At 47.5% G+C, this 14,217-nt stretch overlaps 1 protein-coding gene across 1 annotated transcript in view; it reads right to left on the bottom strand.

The window, feature by feature from the left end:
* Positions 1 to 3,395: 3,395 nt before the first annotated feature.
* AOAH (acyloxyacyl hydrolase) overlaps positions 3,396 to 14,217 on the bottom strand; it is a 181,636-nt gene continuing 170,814 nt past the window's right edge. Inside the window, exon 22 of the mRNA XM_034644821.1 lies at positions 3,396 to 4,893. Within this exon, the coding sequence (XP_034500712.1) occupies positions 4,765 to 4,893 (129 nt within the window). The 3' untranslated portion in view covers positions 3,396 to 4,764. The remainder of the gene's footprint in view (positions 4,894 to 14,217) is intronic.

Consider the following 14,217-nt stretch of genomic DNA (forward strand, 5'->3'; position numbering starts at 1 on the left):
GGGTTGTCCAGAGCCCAAATTATTGACTGGGACCCAGGCCATGCGCCCTTGTTTTATAGAATCTTAGGGATGTGGGCTTCTTCCTTAAAGATTTTATTTCTTTATTTGAGAGAGAGAGAGACAGCAAGAAAGGGAACACAAGCAAGGGAATGGGAGAGGAAGAAGCAATCTCCCAGCGGAGAAGCCCGATGAGGGACTCCTTTCCAGAAGGCTGTGATCACGCCGTAAGCCGAAGACAGGCGCTCAATGACTGTGCCACCCAGGTGCCCCGGGTTGTGGGCTTCTTGATTTTTCAGCCTGCCTTCTGGGTGAGGGGCCTGCCATGCCGATACTCAGGAAACCCTGTTTGGGTAGAGTCTCCATGTCCCCTGCAAGGGGGGGATGGGGATGGGCACGCTGTGAGCCGGTATTTCCAGGCTTCTGTTCTCTGGCGGCTTTCCCTGGCAGTCTGCTGTGCCTCTTCTGAGAGTCAGAGCAGCAGCGGCCGAATCTCAGCCTCTGTCACAGAACAGAGGGATTGCGGCCCGTTCTCCCCTGATGTTCTGGCCACTTTAACTCTGTTTCTGTTGGTGCTGCTCAACCGTGCAGCATCCCGGGCTGTGCGCCCCACACCCGGCGTCCCAGCCTTCACTTCCAGGGCTGGCGCGTCTCTGTCCTTTGTGTTTCTAACACCGCCAGCTGCCAGCCGCCAGCCGCCCTGTGCGTGCTCCCGGAGCTCCCGATCTCAGTCTGGATCCAGTGAGTACACCGGGATTCCGGAGTTCCGTGAGATGCTTGGTAGCGGGCGCTCCCGGCTCACGATCTCAGTCTGCTGTCTCAAGGGTGCGGGTCCGCGGTCTGCCCGCTCCCCCGTGCAGGTGGCTACCGCTTCCCCGGCACCCTAACGCGGCGGCTCCCTCCCCCTTCCATTTATCTTCCGATATCTGTGCGTGGTTTCATGGCTCCCCGCTTCGTACCTCAATACTCAGCGCTGGAGATGTTCATTTGTAGAGATCCAGTTGGTATCTTCCTGCATCTCAGGCTGATTCCGTGGATGTTCAGGCTGGTTTGGTACCTATCCAGCTCAACTCAGGGGACCGGCTGAAAAAGGAGTCCCCTACTCCTCCGCCATCTTGACTCCCCTCTCCAATGGCTAATTTAAATGTGTCAAAAAGAGGCTTCTTTTTTTGTTTTTAAATAGCAAGAAATAATGAAGTGTGACTTGGAAGGCAACACTAATGTCTCATTCATTCATTCACTCACTTACCACTCAGTACTACTTACTGAGCACCTCTCGTGGGCCGGCATTGTTGTAAGGCTGTGGATACAGGAGGGAACATGACTGGCCAGGTTCTTATCTCCTGGAGCATCTCTTCCGGTACGTCTCATCAGGAAGCCACTGCAGGAATGGGGGAAGGAGATGGAGAGGGATGTGAGCCCACCTGGAAAAGTCCTTCACATGCCTCTCAGAGGCTAGCACTGAACACGCTATGATTCTGAAAACGTGGAGGCTGAAGACAGGATCTCAAGAGGCACCAGTGCAGAAATACAACATAAAAGCTGTTCCCTGCAGCTGTCTTGTAAATTCTGGACACTCGGAAGTTATGAGAAGTACACAAAGCAACTTATAGGGACAGTACATCCCTAAGCCTGAGAGAAAGATGTGGTTGAATCTTAAAGAAGGAACGTGTCTGGATTGGTGTGGAGTATAAAGATGGAGGCAGAAGTGGACTCACCTCACCCAGGGGCTCCTGACCCCGGGGTGAGTGCCTAGCCTTGGACTCCAGTTCTTGAAGAGACAATAGTGGTATTTAGTACTTATTTTGTGCAGTATTGGTGCTTCATTAAAAAAAAAAATGAGATGGGAGTGCCATCCTCTCCTACCCTTTGATTTTGGGATGCCATGCCCCAGGAGTGAGGTCAGGGCTCAGGATGAAGGCACATCTCTCTCCCCATCTGAACCTGTTCAAGTGACAAACGGGAAATATGGTACTGGTGAAACTATTCCCTAAGGTGGGGGCTTCTGTTCCTAAGAGAATTTGACAGGAAAAAGTGGCAGGGACAGAGATGACTTCTAGGGTGGGAGAAAGGATGTGGCTTGTCTCAGAACAATTCAGTCTGGGAACTTCTTCCCTGTACTTTCTGCATCTCCCTATATACTCCACACTTTTAAAACAACTCTAGTCCTTCAGGGCCTTCTGGAAAATGATTAGGCCTAAAATGAATTCTCTATCCCCTCCAACAATGAGCCTGCAAAGGCAATATGAGATTATCAGCTTCACAAGTAGTCTGGGAAGTAGAAATTAGAATAGCAATAAAGTAACTTGAAAGCATCTTAAAAAGAGTGAGGATTAAATAGAATTCTTTCTAAAGGAATACAAAATTTTAGTGCAGTGTTCTCTGGGTATATCTTGAGACTAAATGATCAAGATTTCAGATTAAAAAAAAGACGAAGAAACACAACACTACAACAAGTATTAGTATTTTGGTGCTTAAACATAACACGAGATGTTGGAACACCAAAACCAGTAACGTACTTACCAAGACCCTGTTAGTGGACACATCCCTCAGGAGGAGACAGATATACCAGATTTCCGTAGTCCCACACCTCCTTACCTCATATTCTCCAATTTACTCTCCTCATTTGTATTTCCTGCTGGAAACAAGCAGCCTCCTGATGGCATGTTGGCCCCTGTTGATCCACCTCTCCAGGACATGTCCTGGTTGTGCTGAACCAAGGGTTCTGTCCAGGTGACAGAAATTAGTGGGTTGACAACATTGAAGTGTTTTGGCCCCCAAAATGGAGCTCACACACTATCTCGCAAATTAATTTTGTGAGCCAAGGTAGACTGACCATAAGTCTAAAAAAGATTAAGTTTAGAGTCCCTTCCAAAGCCTAGGAAGGGGTCCAAGAAATACATTCACATGGTCACACGCTTTCTAAAATTTGCAAAAGTAGGATATTTTAAATACAATTGCTTCTTCTCTGTGCACTTTCTTTTCTATCTGGTGGCTGTGGGCTAGCCGTGGGAATTCTGGGGCAGTTGAAGAGGAGATCCATTTAGGGTGGGTTTATGTTGAAATATTTATGTGGTTTGCAGTCATTTCTGTGCACAGCTGGGTGACCGCTAGCATCTGGGTATAGGAAGGGCTTCCAGATATGCTCCTACTTCTCATCAGCCTGGTTACAAGGGTGCAGGGCCAATGGGCAGATCACAGAATGAAAGTATCCTACAGCTCCCGGCATGGGAAGTGGTGGGTCACGGAGGAGAAACAGGTGTAAATGCATGAAGCCAGAAGCTGTTCCATGGCAGTGGACGGTGTACAGTGAGTGGGAGGTTTAGTTTGCATTGGTGCCTAGTTGAAACAGAAGTATCTTCATATCAGGAATATGTTCAGTAATAAAGCATACACAATTATGCACACGCCATCATTTTAATGTTGTCTTTATTGAGACAAAGACTTAGGTGCAGGTGGTTTATTTGGGAAGCATCCCAGAGGGCAGGAATGAGGGGGCAAGGAGAGTGACACAGAGTAGAAGAAAGCACCATCTAAGGCATTGTTGCTATGAACGAAGGGGCTGATTCTGCCTCTGAGATGCACACCGAATGCCTCCCCAAACTGACCATGAAAGCAAGAGGCTGGTGCATTTATTCACCAGCTCCTGGGATGCCTGGGGTGGAACTGCCCCACACCTCTGGGCTGTGTCAAGCAAGCTTCTGAGGGCAAAATGTAGGAAGATGTGCCTATGTGAAGTGGGGTGCTGACAGCACGATGAGGGTCTGGGCGTATACCCACTGGCCCCCAAAATCCGTGGCTGTGTGAGAGATGGGCAAGGGAAGTGAGTGACACACCAACGAGAATGGTGTGCGATAGAATTTACCAGAATTTCCAGGCTTACACGCACACAAAATGTTAACAATATTCCAAATAGGGAGTGTGTCTCTAATAGCTCTCACTCAAAAGAGATTTGATAGAGGTCCTCCCAATTTGACAATAATTCTAAAAATTTACATGACTTTACCAATGAGTTATGCAGCTGAAAGAAACTCTTCTAAATTATCAATAAAAAGCAACACGTTTTACTTTTCTGTCCTTTCTGTAGACCATGATATCACCAAATCATTGTTATAGGAAAAGCTGATGAGACTATGCAGCTGAAGAATGTAAGAAAACCTTTTAAACGAAGAAAAATTGTCATTTTTTCAATCATCTGGATTTTGTGGGGCTTATGCTATTTGTCAACTTAAAAAAAAATTGCCATTTGTTGTGATTTCTTTTCTCGTTCTAAATAAACATCCAAGTTTGTACCTAATTTTGTGTTTATAGTTCTGTGTTCTCTTGTGAGAGCTCTTGGCAGCCAGCCAGCAGCCTTCCTAGGGGCAGCCCCAGCCTGCTGGCCATCCAAAAGCAGCAGCACCGGAGTGAGGCTCAATCCTGGTGCACCAACACCCTGGGTAAGATCTGAGCATTGCTGGACTTCTAATTTGATTTTAGAACAATAAGCTGTTAAAGGGCACAGATACTCTCTCTTGCTTGGAATGGCATCCAAAACACTTTATTAAAGTGACCTGAGGGACAAATGGAGGGAACTGCTCCCTGAAACACTCCGAATCATGCTGTCATTTAGATAGACTCCAAAACGAGAGAAAAGCACTTTGCAAATTTGCTGCTAAAGAGGGTTCTATGTGCCTGCAAAATGGCAGCCCCATAACCGTTTGTTGGATGGATTTACCCAAGTTCTTGCCTCCCTGAGCTTTCCAGGAGTGCACATCCTGAAGGCGCTCAGTGGCCACCTTGGTCTCCAAACACCTGTTCAATCTGAGAGTTGAATGGATTCTCCTTTCCCAGAACCTGGGGCCACTGTAGCTGCACCTTCTTCCAGAAGCGATCTGCCAACAGCAGTGAAGCCACCTGCAAGAGAGAACCCAAAGGAGGAATAAAAGGAAAATTAAAACAAAGTAAAGAGTTTAGCAGCAGGATTTACTGTATTCTTTGTGTGGTCGGCAGACTCTAGAAGGGTCCCCCATGATTCCTCGCTTTGTCTTTGTAGAATCCTCTTCCCTTGCTGTGGGTGGGAGCTTGCACTCGGTTCTAATCAATGGAATATGGTGAAGGTAAAATGATGTCACTTCAGTGACTATGTAACATTATCTCATGCTCTGCTTTACTGGCAGTCTTCTTGGGAGACTCTTTTTGTGGGATGCATGAAGGAAGAAAGCTTGTCAGGAAGCCTGCACAGCAAGGGGCTGACACCCGCAAGAAACTGGGTGCTCAGTCCTACAACCACAAGGAAATGAACTCTACCAACAACTTAAGTGAACCTGAAAGCAATTCTTCCCTAGTTGGGTCTCTGGACGAGGATATGGCCCGGATGACACACCTGGATTTTTGCCTTGTGCGACCCCAAGTAGACGCCCCAGTTAAACTGTGCCAGCCCTCTGCCCACAGAAACTGCGAGCTCGGTATTGTTTTGAGCTGCTCACTCTGAGGTGGTTTTTCTATTTAGTAGCAGACAGCAAATGCACGTTTTCATTTATCTGTGGAGAGCTAACATCTACTGCAGGCCTAGGGCTTAGGTTTTGGAGATGAACTGGATGAGTCTTTCCTTCAAGGAACTCCAGACATGCAAAACAAACAAGGGCCGTCTGTGGGAGGCTGGAAGGGTTGGAGGTGCCGACTCTGTTGGGTGGGGGAAGCGACAGCTCCCTCCCTAAAGAGGGTGATGGCTGAGCTGAGTTTTCAAGGGGGAGTTCACCTGGATGGATGATGTGGGAAACCGCACCCGGTGGAGGACCCAGGCTGTGCAAAGGCACAGAGGCGTGGAAGAGAATGGCATGGTGGGAAACCAAGGGCGCCTGGGAAACGAGGATGCAGAGTCACTGGGTCGAAGGGTGCTGTAAGCATGAAGGGTGTGGCTTGGGTGCCAGGGTGAGGAATCATTGGCTTGATGCACAAAAGGCCTGTGTCTGGCTTTTCCAGCTTAACGCCCACTCTCTGGTTGCTTGGCTTTACAGTAGGTTTCCCTTTACTCGTAGGGCTTGCAGGATCCATTCCTGGTTGTCTAATCCTCTGGCTTGTCATTAACGTGCCTTTGATGAGGGCTCTTTCTCTGCAGATAATGCCCTTATTTAGCAAATGGGGCCTGGCCAGACCTCCAGGCCCTAACTTGGCTACATCTGCAAAGGGAATGCTGAAAGAGAAATGTGATTGCTCAAGGCCTTTCGGGGGGAACGCACTGTTCAGAGCAGGTGCTCTGGGATGTCCCTAACCTTATTCAGAAGCATATGGACATTGTCTCCAAAGGGCAGGTCCTGTTTACCATTCCAACAGGCAGTGCTGCCAGGTCCCTGTGTGATGTTGGGCAGCCCCCTTCTACTCTCTGGGCTGCAATTCTCTCACTTGCAAAATGAGTGGGCTAGAATATATGGTTTAAAGACCTTGGGGCACCTGGGTGGCTCAGTCGCTTAAGCGTCTGCCTTCAGCTCAGGTCATAATCCTGGAGTCCCAGGATCGAGTCCCACATTGGGCTCCCCAATCAGCAGGGAGTCTGCTTCTCCCTCTGACCCTCCCCCCTCTCTTGCTCTCTCTCTCTCTCTCTCACTCTCTGTCTCTCAATAAATAAAATCTTAAAAAAAATAGAGAGCTTTCTGGGTCTAAATTGTGTGTAAGGTTTTAGCAGCTGTTAGAAAAAACTAGAACTGGTTTAGTTGCTACATTAATTACCCCCAGTATTTCAATATATTCCTGAGCCTTTTGAGGTGGACCTCAAATTCTGCGTATCCAACAATGTAATCTTGATTACATCCATGTGGTACCTAACAGAAACACACCACCCCTACCCCTACCACAAATATGCATACCCCCAATACCACACCCCCCAACACCACAGACGTCACATCATACCACGCACACCATATCCACCCTCCCCCAAGCAGACACACACACACATGCACACGCACGCCTACACCCATACCCCACCTCCTCCCTCTGCCACCCCCCCCCCCAGGCTAACTATCAAGCCAGCAGGTTTCCAGGAAGGGGCTGCTCCTGTCTCTAGGACACCAAGCAATCAGTATCTTGGAAGACAGAAGACTGGTCTTGTGGCTGTTTTTCCTGCTATTTCTCAACAAAGGAGGCTGCTGCCAGGTCTGTGGAAAATTACTGGTTCTTCTGTTTTGTTTTCTGCCTTTCTACTTGGTACACCTAAGCTGTCTTCCTAACAATTATGTGAAACCAAGACATTTGTGGTTATTTATTTCCCAATCTAAACTAATAAAGGAGGAGATGGGGTGAGGATAAGAAGAGGAAAGGTAAAAGGAAGGAGCTCAGCTTTGTGCATGAGGTAATTGTTTGGTTTGAAAGCAATTAGTTGGTTGTCACTCTAACGGAGATGAAAATATTTATGAGTGTGCGCTGCTAATACATCGGGTCTAAAGCGAGAATGGCATGGCTATTATTAAACTAGAGACTGATGATAAAATGACCCACTCTAATCACTCGCTCATGTGACAAACATTTACTGAACATCTACTGTGGGCTTCTCTTACGACCAACCTCCTGTTGCAACTCCCATGACACACCGGGCAAGGCCCCACCGCCCTTCCCCCTCATTACTCCGGGTTAGCTATTCCCTGAACAGGAATAGTCATTTATGCTTCCCTGGTCGTGGTTTAACACAGTAAAGCAATCCCGACTCATCTGAGAAAAATTTGAAAGACAATTTAGCCAAAAGAGAAAACAAAAAGTGAAAGTCATCTGTAATTATAATAGAGGTAGCCCACGTTAACACTGGGTGTAGAGCCTTGCACGTGCACACACACGCGCGCACGCACGCACAAATGGGATCCTTGCGTGAATATCATTTTATAGTCCGCTCTTTCTGAGGTATAATTCATACACAGTGGAATTAACTTCTTGTGATGAGCAGCTTCGCAGGTGTTGACAAATGCATACAGTTGAGTAATCGCCCCCCAATCTGTAATCCGCTTTTATTTACTTTGCTCTGTATTACAAACATATTTCTGTGTCACTAAAGGGAGATCTATATCATGGCTTTTATTCCGTGCATGGTATTCCGTCAGATGGGCGCAAGCTAATTTATTTCACCAGCGGAGACTTTTGTCATACGTCTCCCGCACGTTTGTCCTCAGGACAGGGTAACAGAGACAGTGCCCACGGAAGGGGTTCGTAGGCTGCGTGGCTCACCTACCCTACCACACACACGCGTGAGTAGACGTCCGGCCCAGCACGATACTGGGGAATAGGAGGTCGCGGTTCAGTGGGGCTTTCTGGTTAACGGAGTCAGGCCCGTAAGAATCTCTCCCTTGGTGGACGGGGCTGCCTGCGAGCTCCGGCAGGGCCCAGCTGCCGTGAGTGCAGACAGCTGCCGTGGGGGTGGCGCTGCTCTCGAGCAGAACCCACTGCAGAGTCCGGCAGGTGGGCCCCTTCCTCGGGCTACCCTCTGAGGAGCCCTGGTGCTTTTTCGCAGGCACTCCTGCAGCCCCAGCGCTTTTGTGGGATATGCCACCCACCTGTCTGCCTGCTGCTGGTGCTGAGAAGTGCTCACAGTGCCCAAACCACATGATGGTCCCTGGTCCACTGCAAAGTTTCCTCTTTGAAATTCTCCGCGAAGGGGCAACAAAGCAGGGGGATTTAATACCCTGCTGTCTTAGGTGGGTCCGGCAAAACAGATCTTTCAGCGTTGATGTGCAGTCCCAGAATCCCCCAGGATCGAGGCATGAGTCTCGGGGGAGGAGAAGGGTAGGAATGTGGTGCAGTTTCTGGTAAGAGCCACCATATGGCTTCTAGACTCTCTCCCTTCTGATGACAGTTTTTAAAAGGAGCCACACTTCTTTGCCTAACCATATTTGGACTTATGCTGAGCCCCTCTCCGGGAGAGCGTCTGGTCCTCCCCGTAAGTACCCGCCGTTGGGTCCACCCCACACGTTCCTGAGACACCTCTGGACACCATGCAAGCCCAGCAGGGTCACAGCCGCACACAATCCCCCTTCACATTCCTACTTCATAAACTAATTTTATGTATTTTGCTACAAAAATAGAATTCATTAGTAAGACAACTATAAAATCAAACCCTAAACAGTAACTACCTTTTTATAATATTAAAAAAAAAATAAATGCAATTCAAAGCAAGATTGCATAGATTTCACCAAAAACTTATCATCCCTGATCCCTTTTAAGTTGAACCCTTGCTAAATTTAACTCTGGGGTTTTATGAGACCAAAGTTAAAAATATACTGTGAATTTATTTTTCCTATAGGAAGAACATTTCTAGGCTATCTTGGTAAGATTGCTTTTAAACGCCTGCAGGGAAGCCCTTACCACAGGGAAGGCATGGCTCTGCTTCTCTGGGCTCTCAATTTGCCCAGAAACATGGTCTATTGGACCCAATTAATTTTATTTTATTTTTATTCTGAGAGAGCGCGAGAGAGAGAGAGAGAGAGAGAGAGAGAGCGCGAGCATGCATGCGTGAGCAAGCAGGGGGAGGAGCAGAGGGAGGGGTGGAAAGAGAATCTTAAGCAGGCTCCACACCCAGTGCAGAGGCTGACGTGGGACTCCATCCCACGACCCTGAAATCACAACTTGAGCCGAAATCAAGAGTCAGACGCTCAACCAACTGAGCCACCCAGGCATCCCTGTCCCAATTAATTTTAAATTTGTAAACTGACAACATGCCAACGGTGTAAGAGGTATTTAAACATTTACATCTATGGGAAAATGTAAATTCCCAGCTCTAGCCTCTCTGTGCTGACTCAGTGTGTCATTCCAGAGCCACTGTTGCTAGCTGGCTTTATGTATAAAGCAAACTGAACAGACAGGGTCCCCGATGCATGGGAAGGACCAGCCTAAAGTGTTTGAAGGTTTCCCTGGCCCAGAAGGCCCTGCTCTCCACCCTCCCCACTGCCAGGATCGTTTCCCTCTTTGAGGGACTCCACAAGTCCACTCAGGACCGTGGGTTCCCAGGGGGTCACACGCTGAGAGCAACAAAGACCTGAAGGCTGTTAACATTTAACAACCAATTATACACATAATACATATTAAAGCCAAATATATATATATAATGTAAAACCAATCCACTGATTAGTATCTTATGTCTGCCTCCAGCAATGTACAAGGTTCAGGGCTCAAGAGAAAGTAGGGGAGTTGATGTCATGGAAAATTCATTGCTTGCAGGAAGAGTTTCAGGAGGATGGTTTGAGCTGCTACGGCATCGTGAGAGGAGAGGAGGTGGTCTTGCAGAGAGCTGTGCTGGGCAAAGCTGCTACGGCAGGACGTGTCAGGGAGGCTTAGCTGGGTGGTCTCAGAGTAGCCAAGGATGCTGGACTTGATGTACGTCTGTGCCTCTTCCAACATTTGCTGTTTACTATTGTCTGGTTCTAGTCCCAGAGATCTTTTAAGTATCTCTTCAGAGACTAGCTTTGCAGAGATTTTAAAAAGTGAGTATTTGGGGGTGCCTGGGTGGAACCAGTTAAGCCTCTGCCTTCGGCTCAGGGCGTGATCCCGGCATTATGGGATCGAGCCCCACATCAGGCTCCTCCGCTATGAGCCTGCTTCTTCCTCTCCCACTCCCCCTGCATGTGTTCCCTCTCTCGCTGGCTGTCTCTATCTCTGTCAAATAAATAAATAAATAAAATCTTTAAAAAAAAAGTGAGTATTTGAATTGGTAGAATTGCTGTGGCTTCCATAGGCCACAAATCTGGGTTGTGGGTCTTGGCCATATAATTTCTTTTATAAGTCAAACTTTCTCTGCATTTGGTCAGCTGTTCTCCCTTCTCCACTATGCCTGCTCTTACTGGAGGCATCAAATGGTCTCCTGGGTCTCCTCTCCAATGAGTCCTTCTCTGATGGGCAATGGTCAGAATTTGACCCCGTGGGCCAATCTCATTCCTGCAAGTGTCTCCAGTTCTCAACTAGATACTGATGATTTCCAAACCTGTGTCTTTAGGCCAGGCCCCTCTCCTGAGATCAGAACCCATCAATTTGATCTAATGGTGATTAGATACCTGGATATTGTGCAGGCACCCCAAATTCAGAATGCCCAAATCTGCCCCTTCCTCTTCGGGGTTCCTTGCCTTGCTATTTTTCACTTCTGTTCATCCAGATGCCCAGTTCTGTGAGTCATCTTCTTCCCGCCCACCAAATCGCATTAACTGTCAAGTCCGGCATTATAACCTAGTTTCCCCCCTCCCACTGGAGAAGATATTTCTTTTTCTTTTTTCTTTTTTTTAAAGATTTTATTTATTTATTCGACAGAGATAGAGACAGCCAGCGAGAGAGGGAACACAAGCAGGGGGAGTGGGAGAGGAAGAAGCAGGCTCATAGCGGAGGAGCCTGATGTGGGGGCTCGATCCCATAACGCCGGGATCACGCCCTGAGCCGAAGGCAGACGCTTAACCGCTGTGCCACCCAGGCGCCCCTGGAGAAGATATTTCTTAACATTTCGGTTCTACACTTGGGGAGTGAGATGAAAAGGCAAAGCAGTTGTCAGTCTATACTAAGACTTTTTTCTACACCTGGTTATTTTCCATTAAAATATAAGCAAAGTGTTTAGATGATAGATATAATTTGGTTAAAAAATTAAGATGTATCAATCATAAATTTGAACTGTTCAGCACAACTCATGTTTATACTTAATTAAACCTGTCTTCCTAAGAAAATTGGAGCAATTGAATTGACACTCCCACCACTTCTCTTGTAGGATTTTAGAAAGAAATAGGCCAATAAGATAAAGCCTCTCCCCCCTTGGTGCTTAAGGGCCAGTGCCAGCTGTTTTTGCCCAGATGAACAGGAATTGGTGGGAGGGCATGTGAACACGGCCTGAGCCTACTCCTTTAGTTGGTATTATGTCCGTGCCATTAGCATGAGGTCCTTAGACCAACCTTGCTCATCTGGCTCTTTTAAGATGGAAAAGATGTGGACCCCCATGGCTCACTACGTTTTGTGGACCATTTGTTTATGTGTGTGTGTGTGTGTGTGTGTGTGTGTGTACACGCATGTGTGGCAGTTTTAAGTTACTAGTTTTTAAAATAATAACATAAGGTTCTAAAAGGATCCATCAACACTGCCCCTGCCGTGAGGTGCGCTGTCTGGAGGGGAGTTTGAAGGTATGCTGAGACTCCTCTTCAAGGCTCTACGTCAGGATGTGCTCATGTGCTCACATCTGTAGCTCCCACCCAGACCCTTTCCTGAGCTCCAGGCTTGTATATCATCTGCTAAAAAGACACCCCCATTTTGGATGCCCTGCAGGCTCCTTCAATCCAAGGTATTCCAAACTCCTCCTCAAACCACCCTGTCCTCTGTGTTTCTCATCTCTGTGAGCAACAGAATCATCTACCTGATTTCCCAAGTCATGAAAGAAGTGTCATGCTTAGCACCTCTTTCTCTTTCACGCTCACGTCCAATAAACGGCCACGTTCTGTTGATTCAGCTGTGTGAATCTGTGCAATACACACCCTTCTCTCTGTCCCCACCCCCCCAGGCCATCACCTCTGACACACAGAAGCATCCTCCAGACAGTCTCACTGCCTCTAGGATGGTACCCCCCCCACACCATTCTCCAGCTGCTACCACAAGTCTTGTCATTTTTCTTTGTTGCTTGAAAACCTTCAGTGGCTCCTCCTCCCCTACAGGAAAAAGGTCAAACTCCGTGCAGACCTTCTGTGATGTGGTCCTTGAGCGAGTACTCCTGATCCGTCTCTCGACCCCATGCCCACACGGTATGACCTGGCTGCACTGCGGCTCTTTTATGTCCTCCAGCAGGCCCCACGGGCTTGTTTTCTCTTGTTTTTTTGCACTCAGGTCTTGGCCCATGCAGTTTCCCCTGCTCGGAACACTCTGTGTAGCCCCTCCCTTGTCCCCTGTATTTGATTAGCTCCTACTCTTAGTTATAAGTGAGCCCCTCTGAAAGCTTTTCCAAACGTGCTCTCTCCCATCCCATCCCCCATAGTGCTCCCAACGGCCCGTGCTCACACGACTGGAGGCATCGATCACTTTATATTTAATTATCTGTTCACTGGTCGTTCCTCCCCTCTAGACTATAATCTCCTTAGATGGCAGGGGTAGCTTCTCGTTCCGTCTTGAATTCTCACTGTGATAGGCACTCAATAAACATTTTTGGATGGCAAGTTGCAGTCTGGAGTCTTTAGCTCAACATATACGATAACTAGGCAGGTTTTGCGCATGGCTACCCATTGCCGCTCACTTTGGATGTGACTCCACCATGCCATCCTCTACGACCAGCACGGGAACAAATCTCCCAGGAATAACATAGGATTAGGGCCCACACCGAGTTTCAGCTTTTTAATTTTTAATTAATTAGTTCATTAGTTCATTCATTTTAAGTCAGCTCCATGCCCATTGTGGGACTTGAACTCATGACCCCGAGATCAAGAGTGGCATCTTCTACCTGACTGAGCCTGCCAGGTGCTGCCCCCCCGCCTCCTGATTTTCAGCTTTCGACCCTGTTCTCAATAATCCGTTATAGGCAAAGCTGTCTGAGTGCAAGATAGAGCCCTAATGTGACAGACTTTGAATCCTGATATTATTTTAAGTGTCGGGGACAGGATGGTCTTTTGATGGAGCAGACAAATATGTCCCAAAGGATAAAGCAAAGCTATTTTTGACCCTCTCCTTTTTAGTTTGTTCCTAATAAACTCCTTCTTTGACCATTTCTTCCCATCCACAATTCTCTCTTGAATCAGAAAGGTAAAACTCTGTGATATGCAGGAATGACAAGAACCACTACCTAATTATTGCCAGAAAGAAGGTCTCCATATTAAAAACCATTCTAAGACAAAAGTCATCATTCAGTGGGGAACAGACTCTAATATTTAACCAGCTTCCAGCCAATAATTCTGTTGGATCAGCTAATCCACACAATACACAGGAAAGTTAGATAATCTGAGATGCATTACTTAGATTTATTTTTTCAGTTGTTTAAAACAGGAAGATGGGCATGTGGTGCTCACTTTCAATTTACCCAGCATTTATGGGACTCCACTGTTTATTCATTCGTAGATAGAGTGGCACTCTTTTCTGTTTCCTTTGAGACAGTTCTTAGCCCTGCCCGCGGGTACGTGGCGAGCCTACAGCTTGAGGGAATATGGACTGCCCATTCCATTCAGGCTCCCAAGGGGACCGTCAGCCCTCCCTCTGACCTGGCTGACCACTGAGACCAAGGCCATGGGGAAGGCACACCAGGACTGCTTCTCTGGTTTA

The sequence above is a fragment of the Ailuropoda melanoleuca genome, chromosome 1, assembly GCF_002007445.2.
Source record: "Ailuropoda melanoleuca isolate Jingjing chromosome 1, ASM200744v2, whole genome shotgun sequence".
Lineage (NCBI taxonomy): Eukaryota > Metazoa > Chordata > Mammalia > Carnivora > Ursidae > Ailuropoda > Ailuropoda melanoleuca.